This window comes from Microplitis demolitor, chromosome 5 (genome assembly GCF_026212275.2).
Source record: "Microplitis demolitor isolate Queensland-Clemson2020A chromosome 5, iyMicDemo2.1a, whole genome shotgun sequence".
NCBI classification, from domain to species: domain Eukaryota; kingdom Metazoa; phylum Arthropoda; class Insecta; order Hymenoptera; family Braconidae; genus Microplitis; species Microplitis demolitor.
Genome location: NC_068549.1, coordinates 20,956,796 through 20,979,512, shown reverse-complemented (window position 1 = coordinate 20,979,512; position 22,717 = coordinate 20,956,796). Strand labels below are relative to the sequence as shown.

At 26.4% G+C, this 22,717-nt stretch overlaps 2 protein-coding genes and 1 long non-coding RNA gene across 5 annotated transcripts in view; all 3 read left to right on the top strand.

The window, feature by feature from the left end:
- Nucleotides 1–182: 182 nt before the first annotated feature.
- Nucleotides 183–3,586, top strand: LOC103579402 (U3 small nucleolar RNA-associated protein 6 homolog). The gene is made up of 8 exons (XM_008560789.2): nucleotides 183–411; nucleotides 497–623; nucleotides 694–831; nucleotides 976–1,166; nucleotides 1,254–1,779; nucleotides 2,299–2,469; nucleotides 2,542–2,716; nucleotides 2,798–3,586. The coding sequence occupies exons 1-8, from the start codon at nucleotides 323–325 to the stop codon at nucleotides 3,136–3,138; spliced, it is 1,758 nt and encodes a 585-aa protein (XP_008559011.1). The 5' UTR covers nucleotides 183–322; the 3' UTR covers nucleotides 3,139–3,586.
- A 3,543-nt stretch (nucleotides 3,587–7,129) lies between these two features.
- Nucleotides 7,130–7,762, top strand: LOC128667810 (uncharacterized). Its single transcript, XR_008403767.1, has 3 exons — nucleotides 7,130–7,296; nucleotides 7,371–7,552; nucleotides 7,676–7,762. It is a non-coding gene; the product is annotated as an uncharacterized LOC128667810 (long non-coding RNA).
- A 5,713-nt stretch (nucleotides 7,763–13,475) lies between these two features.
- Nucleotides 13,476–22,717, top strand: part of LOC103579403 (tachykinins) — a 31,975-nt gene continuing 22,733 nt past the window's right edge. For 2 of the 3 annotated variants that reach the window (XM_053739129.1, XM_053739127.1), the window contains exon 1: nucleotides 13,476–13,720. The gene's annotated coding sequence lies outside the window, so the exon portion shown is untranslated. The remainder of the gene's footprint in view (nucleotides 13,721–22,717) is intronic. The other variant, XM_053739128.1, reaches the window with a different exon arrangement.

Below are 22,717 nucleotides of genomic sequence, written 5' to 3'. Positions count from 1 at the left end.
CCTATCCAGGTGTAATTGGTACCTTTGTAATGTTAAATCGCACCTTGGATTCAACTAGAGGATATTTCTGAACGCAGGATTCGAATATTTTCTCTTCCAGAGTGTGTTTCTGAACATGCCCTAAATTTTATGGATGATCTGGATTCTGGGAGACTTTAAATTAAAACATGGAGCTAGTTCCAGTTTGTTTTTGTTTATTTTGATCAGCAGCGCCAACACCTAGTGGTCCTGATGTACTATCGTCTCACGTTTTTTAAGAATGTAAAATTTAAAAATATTTAGCAAATGAAAAAGTTTTTCAAATAATTATAAACAATTAAAAATGGCTGAATTGATTGAAACACGATGTGAAGATATAAACGAGCTTGATTATATCAAAAAGATGAATCTATTTGATAAAAATGAAATCAGGTATGTGAGGTTATGCCGAATTTATCAAACTATTTTATAAATTTGTTTGTTATTAATTAAAATATAATTATTTTCCTGTTACTAGAGACATAGCAAAGCATCTAAATGAGTACGAGATGAAAATACAAAGCCATACAAAATGTAAAGAAGATTACTTGAGGTATATTACATACGAGATGGATTTGCTAAAGCGTGTAAAGCAACGTAAAGAAGTAGGCATCATTTTGTTACAATACCAAATATATATTTTTTAAATTTATTTAACTGAAATTGTTTCTCTAGAAACTTGGAATGACACAACAGTCTGATATAAATTCACCCATTATTAAAAAAGTCAATAATTTATATAAAAAAGCAACCATCAAATTCCAAGATGACCTCAGATTCTGGATGGCATACATGAAATTTCGTAAACAATTAGTATGTAATTGTTTATTATTTACATTTATTAATTTTACTCTTTATCTTAAATTATCTTTTAATATTTTATTTATAAAAATTGCAACTTAAATCCTAGCTTTGTCATGTAAGGAGATAACTGAGTAATAATATTTTTTTTTCTAGCGTTTTTTTGATAACATAAGTCGAATGATTGAGAAAATGATCGAAGTACATCAAGATAAACCAGAATGTTGGATTATCGCAGCTCGTTGGGAAATCGAAGAAAATAAAAACTCACAAAAAGCTAAACAAGATCTATTGAAAGGTCTACGATTACACCCAACTTCTCAACATTTATATTCAGATATATTTCAGTTAGTTCACATAAAGAAAACGTTTTTTTTTTTTTTAATTGAATAATAATAAAAATAAACTTGACATTAAAATTAGAATTTTTGTAGATTAATATTAAGTGAGACTGGATCGACTGATAGCGAATTAGCTGTGACACTTGAGCGTGCGCAAGTTATTTATCAACAAGCATTCAAACATATAAAAGATGTTACATTTATTATCAAACTACTAGACATTGCGACAAAGCATAAGAATACAGATAAATTGCAGCATCATATTATAAGTGACTTGCTAAAAGAATATTCTTACAAGCCACAAGTATGGGACACGATGGCTCGACGTGAGCTAGCGGGTTTAACATACGACCCTGATGAAGAAGATGATCATTCAATGGAAGTTGATGAAACGGAATTAAATACTATGAGACGCAGAATAAGTTTTTGCAATGAAGTTTATCAGACTGCGGTTAAAAGAATAAAAACAGAAACAATGTGGGCACTTTACATCAACTGTTTAACGGAAATTAATCAAGATTTATCGACTCTACCAAATTTTAAACGTAAAATATTTAAAAACGCATTGATACAAGGTCATCAGTCGAAAAAATTACAGGATAAACATTATTGGTGCTGGGTGAGAATTATTAACAATAGTAGATTATACACCAAGGGAGGAAAGTAGGACATTCCAACCCGTGATTGCCTACCCGAGTTCCCGAGGTTGACGGGAATACGCAAAAAAAAAATTAATGGAGAAATTACAGTTTTGAATATCAGCAAAGTCCCTTTATTTTGAAACAGTAAAAATTACAAGACCAACTATTACAGTTTAAAAAATTCAAAATACGTTGGAAACTTTAAAATTTGGTACCTGTAATTGTAATTATTTTATTACAATAAGTAGTTTCAATTATTATAGTTTAAAACTGTAATACTTAGTTTTTTATACGAGGGTTCTTTTGCACTAAAAACTAATTTTTCCACTGCTCTTTTTCCCTAAGGGTTATTTGTAATCAATTGAGGTCAAGTCGACACAGGTTAAAATGTCCTACTTTCCTTTCTTGGTGTGTAATATACTATATATTAATTATAATATTTAAATAAAATAATAACTTTCATCACAATAAAAATTAACTTGTTTATATGCTTACAGATAAAATTATTAGAGAATGATAAAAAAGATGATAATCTCAAAGATAAATTATATGAAGTATTATGTAATGCAACAGATGCATTGCCTCATAATATTGATTTGTGGAAAGAAAAACTCAGACATTTAATATCCGTAAATAAAAATGATTTATTTATTACAGAATTCGATAAAGTAAATTTTTTTTCTTATTTTTTTATTTTTATTAAATATAATATCGCTAAAAATATGAAAATAATTATTTAGGCCACAAAAACATTAGGAAGCAAAGCGCTGCCACTATGGAAAATAAAACTACTTTACTTTCAAGCGAAACATCCAAATAAAGTCGAAGAAATTTATTTTGCTGGAATGAAAGAGCATCCAGAAATTTCTCGAGAATTAAAACCCGCTTATATTAAATGGGTTGTACTAACAAAAGGTCTGTCATATTATTGTTATAAATTTAAATAGATGATAGAGATAAATAAACTTTTTAATTGAAATATATATAATACTTTAGGTATACAAATAGCTCGGCATACTTATAATGAGTTAAGTGTAAAGCCACCATTCTGCTTAGAACTTCACAAAGAAATGGCAGACATTGAGCTCATTCAACCAGATATATGTAAACAAAACGCACGTCGTCCTCATGAAATGGCTACGAGTCAATTCGGTAAAACTAACACAGAAGTATGGATTAATTTTATTGAATTTGAAATAAAGTTCGGTGATCCGTCTAAAGTTACTGACATACACCGAAGAGCTGTGCGAACTTTAGAGACAACACATGTTGATAAATTTATTTCTGCATATAATATCATTCAAACTAATGCTAACTCGATAACGACTTTATCTTAAATTTTTAATTATTAATTTATTGTAAAGGGAGATACCCAGTACTTGATTAGGGAACTGGTGCCCGATCACTCATTAATATTCATAAATATAAATATACAATTAATAGAGTGATCATGTACTAGTTCCTTGATCGAGTACTAGGTTTTTTACCTTCTAATAATATTTATGTTATTTTTTATATCACAGAAGAACTAAAATTAAAATTTTTGAATCCTTTTAAAAGGAATTTTTTAAAACTCCTTACATTCAAAGGTAATGAAAATTTTTCGACATGAGCGTGTTCAATGTAAAAAAAAAGTCCGCAGAAAATGCTTGTGGCTTTTCTGAGACAAGTAAAGAAATATTTTTTATAATACTGTAAAATTAGTTTGATATTGGTGTATATAATTTAAATAATAAATGTTGATGTAAATATTAATACAGGCAATTTAAATATCGTGAAATTGAAACTAATTTATTTTTTTTTTTTCAATAAAAAAATTTTTAAATATAAGTTTTGCGAGGAGCAGAAATTTCATAGAAACATTTTCTTTAAAAATTCCCTTTCTCTGTTAAGGAATAAACTATTGCGCATTCGTTCTTGCACATACGAATGTCAAGCTACAGATTTTTTTTCTTAATTAATATTTACCACGCAATAATATTTTAAAATTAAAAGACCCTGCCGATTTCTAAGCCAACACCTTAATTTTTTAGACAGCTGAAGTCATTTTGAATAGGACGCCTTTTTTTAAAAAACAAGGGAAAATTTTCAAATAAAAAAAAAAATCAAATATTTTTATATGAAATGTAATTACAATGAAAAATCAATGACCCTATAACTTCTTATGTTAAAAAAATAAAAATTGCTAAATTTAAAATTTTTAAATTTACTCACTCTTCCCGCCATTTTTTTTTTCCTGCTGTGAGTACGCGTTCATTGCCAGCACACAAATCAATAAATTTAACGCACAAACACTTGCTGAAAAATTTAAATTAACGCGAATAGTTTATCACCACACAACAGCAATCACTTGACACTATTTTTAATCAAACTAGAACTTTTAAAAACTTTTTTTTTGTCTATTAAAATTCTGATAATTCACTTAAACACAAAAAAAAATAATTTACTCACACTCTGCACTGTTAACTAAAATACTTATTACTCATGACACTCAATTAATATAAAAAAACTTTTGACACCCTCACACTTTTGTTTAAAATAAAAATAAAATATCAACACAATTTAAAATGGCGGCAACTACTCACGACAAAAAAATTATTTTTACATTAAATCCTAAACGGAAAAAAAAAAAAAAAATAATTAAATATTCACTCACTTATAATTCTTAAACTTATTAATATATAAAAAATAACAAATGAAAGTCAGTAAACCGATTTTTAAAATAAATTGTAAACGACAACGAACGCCAAGATCTGTACAGTGTAATAGTTGACATGAAGTTACTTAATTATTTTTGTGATTTATACTCAGAGTACAAAAAAAATGATCGTCCCTGAATGTTCCTTTAATTGTAAAGAATGTTTTTTTGTACAAATTTTATTTAATTACACCGTAAAAGTTTTTAATTATTTAATTTAATCACGAACTCGAAACTGCGCGTCACTATCATGGCGGAGAATAACAATCTGAGACGACGCTACGACGCAAGCCTGTAGTGGCGATAGTCAGAACGATCATGCGCAGTAGGGAACAGACGCTTTAGTTTCATGCGCAGAAGCCTTGAGCTCAGTCAGTCGTCTCCCGCTCGATTGTTGCTTACAGGCCATTGTGCCTCGTTAAAACAATTAGTTTATTTATTATACAACTTAAATACACATGTCTAATTACTCAAAATAAATTCTTGAGAGGTCAATAAATATTCTGAGATAATAAATAAAGTGTGACAATAAGTGTGAGCATTTAAATAAATTAAATTCAGTGTTGGCTTCGGTTTCGCGTCATTGTATGCCGGGTTCATTGTCGTGATTTTAATACACAATTAAAAGTAATTAATTGCCCCAGTATAATCAAAATCATTATTTTGAAATAATTGTTAGTTTTCTGAGTGGAAGTTTTGAGTGTTTGATACATTTAGTATATGTTCATAGTTAAAGGTTATTATATTGTGAGTGCTTATAGCAGGGCAGCTAGCAGTAAAAATGGCGGCAAAAGTAAGTTGATTTAAATTTTTTTTTTTTTTTTTTTTTTTTTTTTTATAAATAAATTAATTTTATTACTTAATATTTTACAAATATTTGAGTATTGAATAAAATTATTTTATGGAAGTAAGTATTTGGAGGAAACTTTAAAAAATATATAATCGGAAATTGCAATTAATTATAAATTCCTTTCTCTAATTTTTATCACACGTAAAAAAAATTCATTTTTTAAAGTATTTATTAATTTCTATTTGACAAGTTTTGGCTTATGGCCAAACTTTGGGTTTTATCGATATTTGAAAAAGCCGTAGAGAGAATTGATTGAATTGAAAATTTAATTTTATAAAATTTTTTATTTCTCAAAAACTCAAAAATTTTATCTTAAGAATTATTGTTTACTAATTAAACAAGCAATTCTTTTATTGAGTAAACGAGATTCAAACTTCCCGCGTTTTCTAAAATGGCGCGCGCAGTCACAGCAGCCAATAGCGGCTGTGCGTTTTTTCTCCTCGGTGATTCGGATTTCAGACACAAAAAGTGTCATGGCCGTGGAGAGTTAGCGTCTTCAATTCAACTGCACATTATTTAATTAATTTTTTGTACTTTATTAAACAAATAATTGGTAATTAATATCAGATTAGCTTTATTAAGTCATAAGAAACTGATCGCGATAAAAATTTTCGTAAAATACATGGCATTAATCGGTTAAAATATAATATTTAAATTCTGATTTTCTCGTTCAAATAATAAATCTTTTAACATTAAAATAATTAGTAAATATTTTATTTTTATCACGTAATTAAAATAAAAATCAGCGGTAAATTTAATTGAAAAAAAAAAAAAATAAATAATTTTTTTTCTAATTAATTCAATTTAATTTAATCAAAGCTGATATTTAATTATTTAATACTGAAAAAATAATTAATTAAAATTTTTAATTTGAATTTCAGATTCGAAATCCTGAATACAAAAAAAAAAAAAAAATATAAAGTATATCGATGTCGAGACAATGGATCCTAATGAAACAAAGAGGCTCAAGTAAGACACCAAGCAAACATGGCCGCCAAGTGGGAAAATTCAAATTCAAAAAACTTTCATCAGCGCCAAAGCTTACAGAAGTCGCCGTCAAAATATCCTGTGTTCCCGCGGATCAAGATTATCGTGCAAGAAAATTTATTCTATCAATCACTAAAGATGACTACAAGGTAAGAGTAATTTTTTAACACCGGAAATTCGGATATAAATGATATTTTGTGCTAATTCTGCAACTTAAATTATTGAGATAACTCAACATCATCTCAGTAGCATTTTGATAAATACTATTGAAGTCTAAAAATTAAAACTTATATTTTTCAGTTATCAAATTAATTTTACTGGTGTGATCATCAAGAAAGTCAAATAGTCAAGTTGGCTTCCAGATGGTGGTTCCAGTTGCTGAAAATTTATGATAACGTCCGCCGAGGTAGCGAAACATAAATTTTATGTCTTAATAATTTTTTTTATAAATAATTGCATATTGATTGATGAAAATTATTCGTTATTTTTCCTCTTTTATAGAAACTGAAAGAATTGTCTGCTGGTCTGGAAGTTTCTCGGCGTGGTGAGTGAATTTAATTTATCAAATTTATTTTTTACAATTTGTTATTTCAATGATCCAACAATATTGTTTAACTAATTACTGTCTAAAGCTAAGCTTTAAGTACTCGACACATTAATTTTCGTCATTATCATCACTATAATTACAAAGAAATTTTTAAGATTTCTTATTTGATCTCTTACTTTTCGTCTATCGAACGACTGGAAATTTTATGTCGTAGCATATATATATAAATATATATATTTGTCAGTTAAAGTAATCAATGAACTCGTTCCTTCTTTGAAGGATTTTTGCTTGTCTTTGGTTACAAATTTTTTTCAGGTCAAAAAATTAAAGGTGTTCTAAGAGTGGCAGCGATAAAATTCAGCTTGCAGGATATTAAAACATCATATACCGGGAAAAATTGATTATATTTGAATGTAAGATATAGTTTAAATGCAATAAATTGTAATATCATCTTAATATTAATTTTTATGATGATTTATTGTTGTAGTCAACGATATTTCCGTTCATCAGACAAGATGTAGAACAACGCTGCTAAAAAAGAAAATTCAAATGTGGAAATTTCCGGATCAGGAACTAACAGAGGCCATCACTGAATTCGAGGGTTGAGCCGCCACTCGAGGCAACGATTGAAATTTTATCTAATGATTCAAAATGAAGATAATATTAAAGGTAATAATAAATTTATGAACTTAAAAAATTATAATTTGCATTAAGTTTCAGTTAAAAATTATAAAATACTTGATCTTGATTAGTTATCTTTTTAATCTAGTGAAATTTTGAATTTTTTTTCAGTTGGTGCGAAGATTTTGATGGTGTGTCAGTTTCATCTCAGGATAAAAACGACATCTTCCAGATGAAATGGATCCTGATGCAGATAATTTAGAATTACGGCCGCCGAGGTAAGAAAAAAATTAGTTTTAAATAAAAATAATTTTTTAAAAAATTAATTACCTGTTTATTAATCAAAACTTTTTTTTTTGTTATAGAAACTGAAAGAATTGTCTGCTGGTCTGGACGTTTCTCGGTGTGGTGAGTCAAGTTTCTTTAATGATTTTAATTTTTTGATATTATAACAATATAAATAAACAATATTGTTGGATCAAATTTTAAGCTAAACTCTAAGTAACTTGCTCAGAATTATCCTCGTAATTCTATCATTACAAAAAAAGAATATTTTTTAATTTTATCGCGTTGCTAAAAGCTTCTGATCTAATGTCTGCTTTGTCGGCAATGAATCACAGTAGCAACTGACGGTAGTTCTCTGGAGATTACAAATAAATCGTGTCTAGATTTCCAACAGTTCATTGCTAAAAAAAGTAATAAATAATAGGTCACTCTCTATTCTCGTTTTCGTATAAAATTAGCCGCCCGATAGCAAGACTTTCTGGTCATCAAGATGTCAAAAGTTTAAATTCTGAGCTAAAATTCTGGGCTACTGCCGCAACCTGTCTCCATTTTTTGAGAAAATTGGAGGCAACTTTTCGTCAATTATTGCAAGCCAATTTTAGCGGCCAACTTGATGACAAGTTGCTGCAGTAGGTTATCGCAAGGTGCTGCCAGCTATCAGAGTAACCGTCTTCTCTCAGTTTCCAAGTTGAATTCCTATTTTTCCAACAAATTCCTCAATTGATGAATTATCTTTCAAATTTTTATCGAAAGATTCGTATTCTTATAGAAATCTCTTCTAGTTTTTTACTTGAATTTTTTAATAGGCCTTTAATTGTAGACAATCGAGTGTATTCTGCTTCATTTATACTCTTTTTCGATCGAATGATTTATGATACGTAATTTTAGTGTTCTTGTACATCAACATCCAAAATTATATTTAGCCTACACGTTTTTTAAGTATTTAACTTCTGATAAAGTAAAAGTAACGGTACCTTAGTCTCCAAAATAACTTCAAATTTTTATTCAATTTAAAACAGATCGATTTTTTTTACCCGCGATATTCATTTATGTAATTATTGACATCCAAAATCTGCTCTCGTGCAATTTCACGTGACCAAAAAATTTTATAAATATATTTAACTAAATTTAGATGAATATATTCAACAAATTTTCAATATATAAATAGTTTTTATATTATTTATAAATTGATTAAGACTAATTAGCAAACTCATATATGCATAAAATTATTTATGGAGTTTTATATTTAATGACATTGTTTAAAATCACGTGGACATTCATGTGACAGAAATTGTAACTTAGAGCATCAAAACTTATAACGTTAGTTTGAATTTTTGCTTATTATGCAACAAGTTGAGTTTCTTATTAATTACATAGCTTGACTAGCTCGATATTAACCTTTAGTTGATTGAATGATATTATTATTATAACGGTCAGTTGTTAACTTATTTTGCAAAGTTGAGGCAAAATGTAGAAGCCGCAATAGATCATGTAGAATTCAATTATTTTGTATTACCTATTACTGCAATAGTAAAAATAGTCTCAATGATGATTCCAACCTTTTTTTTTTAATTAATAAGTTTTGGAATCATTCATAATTTTTTATTACATTTATTTCTACTTCACTTGATGTCGCTTTGTATAATAAAATTTATCAAGTCGTAATTTTACATTATGTTGAATAGTTCTTATATATTTATATACTTTATTTGTGTATAACTTTGAAATCTATATATTTTTAACCAATTTACGACCTAACTAAAACAGTAAAATTGTTCAGAATCAATTTATAAGTATAGTAAGCAAATGAAAGCTCTGAAAAAACCTAAATTTGACCAGATTCGCGTTGACAGCCTTTATATTTGACCCGACGTATGTTTGAAGTGTCTATTTGTTAGTTGTTCAAAATAATTTTTTTTAAGAATGTGGGAATTTTTTTCACGTAATTTGTTTGAGAATTCTCAAAGTTTTTTAATGATATCGAGGAAAGTTCAATCGACTGAACTTCATGATCAAAGGTAGCTTTAAATAATTACTTACATAGAAACATGTTCTCTTTATTTATGAAGTCAACAGTTTATTGATTTTCACTTATATTTCGATATTCACTGCCGCTTTTCATTGACAATATTTTGAAAGTTATCTAATTATTCATATATATAGTAAAAGTCTCTTCGCCTGCATTACTAGACGTCAATTATGATAAATATATATACAGATATATATATATTATTTATATATTTTTTAAATTTTAACATTTACGTATGAAAGCTATTGTAAAAAATATAATGACTCTGACTAAACTAATACGAATATGATAAATGTGTACATAAATAAATTGATAGCTAATTAAATTTTCTACAAAAAAGGTCTCATTACATTTTTACGTGCATCTAATTATTTAGACGTCGTAGATCAATGTAAAAAAATCAACTTTAGTAAATTATTTATGGTACTGAAGTTAGCAGATGTCTAATAGTATTTAGACTTTTTTTTCAAGCCGATAAATTATAAAAAAAGTATTTTAAATAATTGCACCTATAGATTTTTTAAATTTCTATATGTGCATATTTTTATTTTTTTTTTCTTTGTAATTGATATCTTGATAAAAAAATACAAAAATAGTTAATTGTCTACTACCTTAAGGATCATAATTATTTTTATGTTAACTGATTTCTTGTTTATTTTCTCTATAACTTCAAAACTATCAACCGTAGGTTGATAAGTTATGAAATCTTTTTTGTAGAAAATTAAATTTCTTACAATTTTTGTTTGAAATATTTTTCTCTAAAAGTCATAGTTTCTTCACAAATTTTATTTTTAAAAAAATTCAATTCATGGTATCAATATTTCTTATCAAGATTCATTTCATTTTAATTTTAATAAAAATAATTAATATTCACAAGTTGATTAATTTAAATAAGTAAGCCTAAAATTGCTCTAAGAAATGTACAGACTCTCGTTCTCGAATCAATGAAGTCTAGCAACAACGTCACTTCCGGCGGATATCAAAGTAACAGAACTGACGCTTGAATAATTCTCTGAAGGGATGTCAAGACAAATAACTCTTTGAATTAATATCTGTGACTTTAAAGTTTTATAAATAAATTTAAATTTATCTTTGCTTTTACAACTTTATTCAATTCTTAATTTTTATTTTTTGCCAAACATTTTCGAAGATTTAAATAAAAGGACTATTTTAAAGTCGTTAATCTTTTATTGATAATTTTTTCAGTTAAATGTTAAGTAAAAAAGAAAAAAAAAATAAATAATTGAAAAAGTTGTAATTGTAAAAATGATTAAAATCTAGTAGTCAGTTACAGAGAAACGATCCAAAGGGATACAAGTAAATCCACTGGGAGACATTCTAGTAGATTGTGGTAACGAGCCGCGTCCGTCGCGAATCGACTATTAAACTCACGTTATTTTACTTCTTTACTTATACTTTATAGTCTTTTGATTTTTTAACTTTTTTTCTATGGTCGTGAATAGAATTAACTTATTTTACACCTTAATTTTTTTTTTTAAAAGGATAAGTTAGTAAAATAATTTTTTTTAATTCAAATCTTCTTGTTACTTGAAGGAGTGATTGTTGGTTTTCGAATTATCATTCAAAATTTAATCAAACTTGACACATAAGTGAATAATGATCAGAGAAAGATCCAATTGAATTTTTTAAGAGAGACAGACACAATTTTCGGATTTTTTTTTCCAACCATTTAATTTAAAAAAAAAAAAAAAAAAAAAAAATATGCACATGTAGAAAATTTAAAAATCTATAGGTGCAATTTTCCGAAATATATGTTTTTCTAATTTATTGTTTTCAAAAACAATCCAACAATTATTAGACCGCCTAATTTTAGAATCATGAAAAATCACAGGTTTCATTTAATTTTTTTTCCTCTGTAGCTTTTCAACAATTGAACTCTGCCTTTTTTTATCATTATCTACTAATCTATCAAGAAATATAAAATGCTGTAATTTTTCTCTAATTTGAAATTTAAAATTTTAAAGAATTTTTTTTTTTACCGAAATTTCCATTCTGGTGTTACATAATTTGTATATACACACCATGGGCGGAAAGTACGACATCATAACTTGACTTCGGCTCAGTTGAAAATATTACGCGGGTTCCCATGTCCTACTTTCCGCCCTAGGTGCGTATTAACATACTATTAGATCACACATTCGTTTGATGGTCACATAAAACTTTAAAATTGCTTTTTAAATATTTTCATATATATTTTTTTATGTACTTCACTCATATTATTATGAGAATAATTTTTAGCAGGCTAGTTAGTATTTATATAGTTAGTTATTTAGTTATTTCATATTCATATATTATATAAAATTTGATGCTTATCATCTTCATTAAAAATGCATTAAGATAAAATATAAGAGGAAAAAAAAAAAAAAAAATAAAATAAGCCATTTTTTTTTTTATATATCAAAGCGTACACTACCCCAGTGTCAATTCACGTCTATTTTCATTTTATTTTACTACACTTTTATTTAACTTTTTTTCTTTTAAACAAAAAAGCGTTGTCATTTTTTGAATGTTTACCACTTGTGACACACTCCACATTGTTCTAGGGTGATGGCATAACGATTGAAGGAACGTAACACATTGAGTGTTTCAATTTTTTTCCTCGATAAAAGTAGAAAAAAAAAAACAAACTAAACGGCAAACATTGCAAAAATCATAAAATACATTTTTTCGGACAGATATTTTTTCTTGACGTAAATAAAAATTTTTTTTTCTACACTAATAGGAGCGGTGTTAAAAATGGACTCATTTCAACACCGGGCGGTGTTAAATAAAATAACACATGTGTAGGCGGTGTTGAAATTCGGTGTTAAATCGGTGTAAAAAAAAATTCCACATTAAGAAATTAGAAAAAAAAAATGTATTACATATAAAAAAATATAAAAATTTAATGAATATCATCTGGAAGGAATTTCAACTTTGCTGTATGTACTTATTTATGTTATACGTAATTTATTTAAAAATTACACAATTTTACCCCCACCATTTTAATCACCAATAATTTAACATTGGAAAATATTTTAACACCGGAAAATTTTTTTAACATCAGTAAAGAATATTTACACTGGCGGCAGTGCTATTTTAAAACTGCTTCGGTGTCGGAATTTAACATCGAAAATTTTAATACCTACATCACCTCGACTCACCCCTTTTTAATTTTTTTCTGGTGTAAAAATAAAATCTGTTTTATATGAAAAAATAAATATTTAAAAAATTTATGAACAAAAAAAAATCAATTTTAATTATAGTAATTTTTTAATTAATTAAACGTATATCATTTTAATTATTACGATTTATTGGACTAGATTTTTGCGTGGGATATGAGATAAATGAATGAAATATTGCACGAGCTCGGAAGCAAAAACAAAGTGTCATTGAAAAAATATGAGTAAAAAAAAAATTCAGGTGGTAGAAGTGATGTATAGGTATTACAGGTGTTTGATTTTAGTATGAATTGAACGTAAAGTTTCCTGGGGGTGTGGAATAACTCTAGGGCTAAATACTTACCCCGTTTTACCCCCGTTATACTAAAGCCAGTGCCTATTGGTTAGGTGGTTTCGTGACGTAACGTTGATGCCGGTCCTATGTAGCGATCGCGGCACGCGGAGCTTCAGTCTGATCCTGCCTGTCGGACTGAGTTCTCCAATATAAAGTTTTATTTATTAAACAAGACGAGAGAAAATAATTTAACTAGGAAGAATAAAAAGCTGAGACAGAATTACAAGTTTAAGGTATCTAGAGAAGCATAAGATAAATTTTAAATTAAAATTTCTTTTTTTTAAATTACGGGTACGAGGTGTCTGATTTAACGACGACTTTGGCTACTTTTTTACATTAATTATTTATTTTTGGGACGAGTTTTAGTAATTGTTACTATTTATTAGGTAAGTTTGCTTAATTTTGTTGTAACAAATTTTCTTTTTATTCCTTAAATTTTTATGATTTTTTTTTTTTACTAAATTAATTAATTGATACAGTTTTTAAAAAATTACTCAATCACTTTAATAAATAAATTAAATTCGCAACTTATAGGTTTTTTTTTTGTTACTTGAGAATTTTTTATTGAGAATAAGTTACAATTTTTTTTTTTTTAACTCGATAAATATTTGAGTATAAAGTTACGGGCGGGGGTGGAAAATAGAAATAGTTTAAAAATAATTTATAAAATTTTATTATGGTAATAATAGGAATTTGTTGAATTATTGAATGAAAGTGAATTTAGTTGGTTGCGGTTGTAAAGTTGAGGGAACTTGCACTATTTCGTAGGAAGCAACAGGCGTAATAAAAATATACTATATTCCGCCGATAATATATTAGTACTATATTTATTTATATAAATAAAATATTTTATTCATTTTCATGCTATTTTATATATTTGATTTTTATGTTTAGAAATTTATAATAAATGATGTCAATTGTAAAAAATTGAGGAAAAAAATTTTAGTGGTTTGAGAAATGGCTTCAAATATGAAACTTTGTGACAATTAAAGGCTGGGTGATGTAAATTTAAATTGAAATTAAAAATTTTTGAGTTTCTCAACATTTTCTTACATATCGGTAACAAAAAATTTTTTTTACAATTCAGAAGTCACCGGATGCCTAATTTGAAATTCCGGTAAAAGCTAAAATTTCTAGATATGATTTAATATTTTTTATTTCTACATTACAATCTCTTTAGTCCTTCATTCCTTGATTTCGTCGTTTAAAAATCTGAAAACTCGTTCTTCTTAGGGTTTAAAAATAAGCAGCTAGCTCTACAGGCTTGGAAATTTTTTTTCATTGATTTAAACGTCACGTCGAATCTATCTTTTCTCATTTAATTGGGGAGGTTAACAAGATTTGGGACGATTTCTTCGAATTATCAGTTATCAAAGTTTAAACGACACTTTTTACTTTTATAACCGGTTACTCAACTAATAACCTACAGAAGTAAAAGCCATCGTACAAAATCTTAAGTATTCATTCCAAAGCCTATTAATTATTTAGAAAAATTTTTATCTCATACTAATTTAGAAATAAACAATAATTTTCATTACACTCCGGCGCAAGTTATCAGAACATTATTTATTTCATTTTTTTAATTCTGTCTCTCGTTGCTAAAATTTAAATTCCTAATTTATTTTCATGACGTAAATTATCAAAATAAAAATTTCTAGACCCATCTTTCATTAATTTTTGAATTTCATATAAAAAACATTTGCCAAATTTTTTTTTTTAAATTTTTTAACCTATCGATTATATTTTATTTGTATTTAAAATATTTTTTATAAATATCTCTGTTCATTTTCCTACATAATTGACAAAGCTTTTGTCTTTAATCCATCGCGACGTCGATCGCGAGCGTCGTTCGAATGAATGATCCACATCACGAGCGATACAAGTATTGGAGGCTGGTATACATGTATATGTGTAGTATAGGCATATATGAGCCATTCTATTCTCTTTGACCACTCAAGAGTGAGCTTTTTCTCGGGCGCCCTTCTGTATGGCTTAAACAAAAGAAGTTATCTCTCTCTCTCTCTCTTTCTCTATATATATATGAAATAATAACAACAATATATGACAATAAAAAAAAAATAAAGTAGTACATGCGCTAACGTCACATGTCATAGGCCTAATGACGTCACATTCCTTTACATATATCACTTGAACTTTAGTTGATTAAAATAAATTACCATCTTCAATTTTCACTAAATTTTTTTTTTTGTTATCTTTTACCTTAAATTATACTTTGACTTGGGAAATTTATTTTCCTTGGAATTCTTTGTCAAGATAAAAAAGACTGACCTAACATTCTTTGTATTTAAATTGGTCAGTTTTAAAAAAATTACCATTGAGAACGGACATTTTCCGATGGTATTACTTGCCGGTTATACGGCACAGTACAGCTTACAAAGTGCTTCGGTTAAAAGAAATTACACTTACAAAGACGTTACTGAGTGTGATGAATAATATAAAAAGTTGTGCAATAAAATTGGCTTGGAAAATTACTTGAGATCATTTTTTTTTCTATTTTAAAATTTTAAATGTTAATCTGGAGAAATTTTTTCATGGGTTTTATTTCACAGAGTAGTTAAAATTTACATAATTAAATTGATTATTTTAGTTTTAGTAAAATAATTTTTTTTTTATTTTTTGCAAAGAAAAACAAATACAAATAAATTAGTGTCGTTAAAATTTTCTTAACTTTTATTGAATCTCTGTCGTAAAAAAAAAAAAATAAAACTGCATGAAAATAAATAGAAATTTTTTTATTATATTAGTATTTCAAACATTATTTTAAAATAACAAATCCCATTTATTGAAGCGAATTAAATTTTTATTTATTTAGTATAAGGAAAGGAGGCAAAATGGGCTTCAAAAAATTTTTCATAAATTTAAATTGCAAGGGACGAAATAGGCTGTTAAATATTTTTTTTTAACGTGTATAAGGCAATGTGGGCCACAAGAAATTTTTAAATTGAAAGGCAACCCTCCAAATTTTTATATAATTTTTTTTCTTCAAAAAAAAAAAAAAAAAAAAAAAAAAATTATTATTAATTTTAGAAATAACTTAAATATAAACCTTGAAGATTAAAATATTTTTGTTATATTACTCTGTCAATATTTTTGATCGACTCAATAAATATCTCAGAAATTTTTCAGTTTGACAAGATCTTACTTAACAATCGCAAGGCAATTTCACAGTGAAGTTATAACAAAGATAGTGCAACTTATCATCTCGACAGCTGCTACATTAATATCATTATTATTATCCTCATAAAACAAAACGAACTAGAAAAACAAAAAAAAAAATTCCACTCAATTTATCAAATAATTCGTTTTTATTTAACTGTGTATACAAACATTTAGTGGTTCTTAATTATTAACATATTTTTTTCCCCTCGTTTATTAATTTCTGTCAATCGATATAAATTTATCATTTGCTGGGTATAAAAAGTGACATTAATGTCATTACTTTTGCCCTCTTATTTTAAGCTCTCACTCCATCACCGCACCCGCGACGGGAGTTATACGTCGTTGTGTTAAGTCGTTACTTTCAAGAGCACTTTTGTGAAGCTCTTAAGGATCCACTATATCCTTTCCCGTCCCATCTTTTGCTCGGCTGTGTTTACCTGCTGGCACTCCTGTGACCGGCTGACACTTTGCACTCTTTCATTACCCTTTACCTCGTTATTTTATGAATAACAAATGATTCATTATTTTTAATCATTTTTTTATTAAATTAATTAATCTATCTTTCGTTTTAATTAATTGACCAAAAAAAAATATATATATATATATTTTAGTAAAACTAATTTAAAGGAAAAAATTTTAATTTCCTCTGATGTTTAAAAAAAAAGAAATTTACCGTCAGTTTTACAATTTGACATGAAGGATTATTGTTTGACTTTCAATTACAATTTTAAATAAATTTTTTACGTCACCTTTTCGCGTTTAATCGTAAGTCCAAGCTCAAGAGTGAGGGTTGTAACAAATTATTATGTCGTTTAACAAATCATTTTTATACTGAAACATTAAGCCATCGATTGCGTTTGATTGATTTGAAAAAAAAAAAAATAATAATAATTTTCTCATATTTTTAGCCTTAATTAAAATGAAAATTTGGAATTTTTTGAATTTTGAGTTTGTCAGAAATTTTTTTTTGAAATTATTAGAGCTTAGAGTAGAGTTTTTGGATTAAAATTATTTGAAAAAACTGATTTATATATAAAATTTAATAACTTTTAAATCAAATAAATGTATCATTGAATAAAATAGAGAAAATGTTTTTTTTTTTTTAAGGAATAGAATTTTTATTTACTTTCTTATTATTTGACTTACGTCAGTTTTCGTGTATAGACTGTTTTTGGAAAGTAAACGGATTTAGCTGTCTTTTAAAAAGATGGTTATTCGAACTATTTCCTGAATCTATAGGATTCTAAAAGAAAAAAAAGAATTTAAAGATATAGATATAAATTGAATAGAGAAAAAAGGTTGGTGGAATAAAATACAAAATAAAGAAGCTCTCAAGCAATTTTGCCGAATGAAAAGGTATCCGCGAATCTTTAAATCTCTAAGAGCCACCTCATATGTATAAATATATATATGATCTTTTTTGAACATTATACTCACAGCATATTTTAAAACCTAGATGTCATAAAATATTTATTTAGCTTACTCACTATCAAGAGAATCGCGTTATCGATAATAACTTTTTTTGAAAGTTGCATTAGTAAATAATTAAAGAGAATATTAGAGTAAAAAAATTTTAAATCAGTTATCCGCTTAAGGAATATGTATGTGGGTGTGTATAATATATTTTTATATAGCGCAGACGAGTGATTATGTGAAAATTACGGTGTAAATTGAGACATCAGAAATATTGTTATGTACAGCAGGGGGTAGATGGTTTAATCCCAATCGCGAGTTCAGATTGAGCGTAACTTTACAGCCTCTGTAGTTTTATGCGTTTTTTTTTTTTTTTGTTGAACATAAAAAATGTAAATATAAATAATGACTTTTTTCTATATTAAATTCAAATTTTTTTATGGTGTGCATTTGTATTCATTTGAAGACGACCTTTGGCCGGGGTAAGATTTTCTGGTAGATATTGAAAAATGTTTTTGTAAAAATTGCCTGAGCATGAAGCGCTAAAAAATTTTAGAGAACAAAATTTACTCCAGACAATAAAAAATTTTTCTGTGTATAAAATTTATTTTCATAAAAATTAGTGAACAAATTCTGGGACATATATATTCTTGTCACTAGGACCTATTGATTAAAATATTTAATTAACAATTATTAATTATTGTTTTTTTATAAAAAAAAATATTTTCTACAAATAGCTCAAAATTATCTTTCAGTAATAAATAAATATAGACAATAGATGTTAAACCCAAAAGAATTATGAAGTTTGAAAAGTATCTTCTTTAAACAGATGAAAATATCCTATTGTTTGTCGTCTCGCTTACGCATTCATTATCAACAGTATAGTATTGTATCGAATATCATATTTAATTCAGTGAAATTTAGATACCGTGAGCTTATGATTGAATTTCGTGTTTCAACAATAAAATAAATTAATTCAGCTTTTGTTTAGACTGATGAATATATATAAATATTTAATTTTTTTTTGCTTATTGAATTGTGGGACAATAGACTAAATGATATTGTTTGACAATCGTAAAATATTCCCGGGATTTTGAAGAATGTACAAAATCTCCACTTGGGTAATTTATGATATGTCATGTCTTGGAATTTCTCTGGTATTTAATCGTCGGATTGAAGATTCCTTTGCCAGTACTGTTATTACATGAATTATCTTAATAAATTCCTGATAAATACCTACTCACATCATCATACATATATACATATTTTATCTAAAAAATGAGTATTTTATTTATTTTTAAATAAATATTTTTTTTTCACAAAATTTTATATAAAAAATCTTTCCAAATTGTCCACTCAACTATTCGGGCCACTGTAAATTATTTTTTCAATGTGACCAGCGAATAAACTTACAGTTTTTTCTACTTAATTTTCATGATCAACATCCGGTATATTGAGAAAAAAAAAAAAATTACAATAACAAATTTCATCTTCTCAATTATTTTAAAAAAAATGTAAACAATTTTTTAACATTGTTATGGTAAATTTGCAGAGGGTTTAAAGTTTGTGATGATAAAAAACGAAAAAGATTGCGATGGAAAGTGATAAAAAAGTAAAATATAATTTCAAGGCTCTTAACCTGTAATCTTGCTAAGCAGACAAGTTTTCCACTAACGGGTTCGCTAATCCAATGGTAATTGGACGGTACTCATTTAACGCCGGACTTAATCCAACCTTTTAGCGCCTCGGGATAAAAAAATATAAATAAATAAATTCTTAAATTTCAATTTTTTTTTCCTCCCTCAGATTTCGAGTAATTTTCCTTTTTCCAAAAATAATGAAAAATTCTACACAGCGTTTCTAAAAAAAACATTACAAAAGAGTAGGAGTTTAGATAAACATTATTTACTTTACAGAAGATACTTATCCTTCATTGTTTTACAGTTTAAATAGAACGGAAGTACGAGTACAAGTGCACTTTGTTCAATTTTACTCAAACTACTTATCGTAATTTTATTGTTCTGTTAAAAAATATCAAATTTTGTTTTATATTTTTATAATTATTATTTTTGAAATAATATTGCCTTGGGGTATTTTTTTAACTGACCGGAAATGTAAATTCATAGCGAACTTATTGAATGAATAAATTAATTTATTTAAAAACTTGAAATATAAACGTATTTTAAATTCATAAATGATTTTATTGTAGAATTTGTTGTTACAGAAAACATCTTTGAGTATTTATATATATTATGCACATAAATATATTTATACAAAAAATAAAAAAATAAAGTCAGTCGAGATATTTTTTTTTTTTTTTTATATATTTATGAAAGAATGAGAGTTAAAAAAAAAATTTGCATTAGCAGCACTGGTTCATCTCTAGAGACTTTGACTTGAGAATAATTTATTTTTTAAAACGTTTTTCAATGAGCACTTGAAAAAAAAAAAAAAAAAATAAAATAAATAAATAAATTATCGTTATTTTTAAAGAGGAGGGATGGGTGACGTGGAAAAATTGACTTTCTCTAATATTTTATCTTTTTTTTTTTTTTTTCATTTTTATTTAAAAACAAAATCTTTGATAAATTTTTTTTTTGGCGACTTAATTTTTTTTGAGAAAAAAAAATTTACAGAGGACTCAGATAAAAATATTTTAGCGAAAAATAAAAAAATATAGATAGTGTTTTCATTTATTTTTAATCAAAGGGAATAAATAATAAACTGATATTTAAATTAATAATTTTTTTGAGTATAAATTATTAGTAATTAAATTTTGAATATTGAGTAGTCATGAAAAACATTCGATACGGGTGTAATTACTAATAACTCGGTTGTATTGTAATCAATGGACGTAATTAGAGGAATATATAATTGACATCATATTTATTGATTAATTAACAATTAAACCTATTTAATTAAATTTTGTAAGTGCCAATTTACTTAAAAAAAAAAAAAAAAGCTATTTTATGAATAAGATTTTTATTTTTTTATTATTCATGAGTCAACTGAAATTTGAATAATATTATAAATATAATACTGAAACCACTGGGTTATTTAAAATCATGTAATTATTTACAATTTAATTAATTCAAATTTTTGTATAATTATTTTTGTAAATATTGTCTTGTATTTTCCTTGACGTAGTTAATTAATTTTCTATAAAAAGTAGAGCGTAGGAGGAAATTACGAAAATTTATTCATTTAAATTTTATTAGTAAATAAAAATAGTAACTGAAATAATTATAAACTATAATTTACATGAAAATATCAAATTTCAAATGAAAAAAAAATTTTATTGAAATAATTATGATTAAACAAATTTTTTTACCCAACTAAAAATCCGTGGCAGTAATACACAGTAAAAAATAGAAACAAACACCCACTCAAAAAAGTAATAGGAGGACGAATAAATGTCATTCAATACTAAAAGCTATAAGTTTGAGTGCACTTACGCATGACATTTACATGTTTTAACGGTTTATATTTATTTATGTCTTCTATTAGGTATTAATACTCGCAAATAAAAGATGAATATATTCATAAATCATAAACAATACTTTGTATCTCAGCATTTTTATGCTTTTTTTTTTTTTTTTATTTAAATGCTTCGTTTTGTGAAAGCTTGTGATATGAGAATAAATTATTAACCATATTGCAAGTAAACGTTTTGACAAAATAAATGGTCAATCGATTACTTGTTATTTATTAATCCGCTTTCAAATTCACACTCACACACCCACATATACACATATTTATTATGCTTATATAGATTATAGATCTAGATTATCTGTTTTTTAAAAATTATAAAATCGCGGATGTAAATCGAAAATTTTTTGGTTAATTATTAAAAGCATGCATAAAATGAAATTGGGACAGGAAATAATTATTGAAACATTTCCTATGCACATTCATGCGGTAACGAGAAATTACAAGCTAGTTAATGTATGATATATATGCTTTATTAAATCTTGATTTTCAAGGAAAATACATGAGAAGCTCAGACATCAGTTTCTCCTCCTATTTAATTTCCATAATCGTAATTTTAAATTACTAGTTACTTGTATTGTTCGTTAACTTTTAATTTTTAATTAAACAATTACAAAAATATCACTAAATTAAAAAAAAAATTTCTATTGAGTTTTTATAGCTGATATATATACATATATGTGTTAGGGTAGTCATTTAAAATTAAATTTTCTCAGACGCCCCATAAAAAGCTTTTTTTTAGTGGAAAAATACATGGGGAATTTAGTTTTTCCGTTTTAAGTAAAAAGAATACGTGCCAAAAAACGATCACAGTTCATTTTTCAATACAATCGCGGTTTTTTTCAAATGTCGCATGAAATATGCAGATTAAAGAAAAACCATAGGAACAATTTTGTAGGAAATTAAATTCTTGACAAAAAAGGCCATGTTCATTTTTTATAAAAAATGTGTATTTGAAGATACTTTGAAAAATTTTTTTTTCAGATTTGATAAATGGAGCGTTTTAAGGATTACAGATTTTGAAAATAACATTTTTCTAAGTATATAGAAACTGGTACAAGCCTTAATAATTGATATGTTACGAGCTACGAAGTTGTCTATATTTATGAAAAAACGTTATTTTAACATTTTTTATCCTCAAAATGCCCAATTGATAAGATCTAGATCAGTTCTTTGAAAATATCTTTATAAATACACGTTTCATAAAAAAAATGAACATGACTTTTTTTGTCAAGAATTTAATTTCCTATAAAATTACTTCTATGGTTTTTTCCTTTAATTTGCATATTTTATGAGATATT

What these genes read in the sequence shown, in the direction of transcription:
- LOC103579402 (XM_008560789.2), top strand. Translation starts at nt 323, where the DNA reads ATGGCTGAATTGATTGAAACACGATGTGAAGATATAAACGAGCTTGAT. An exon ending in TTTGATAAAAATGAAATCAG is followed by an intron (nt 412 to 496) that starts GTATGTGAGGTT and finishes TCCTGTTACTAG; the next exon opens with AGACATAGCAAAGCATCTAA. An exon ending in ATAAACATTATTGGTGCTGG is followed by an intron (nt 1,780 to 2,298) that starts GTGAGAATTATT and finishes ATATGCTTACAG; the next exon opens with ATAAAATTATTAGAGAATGA.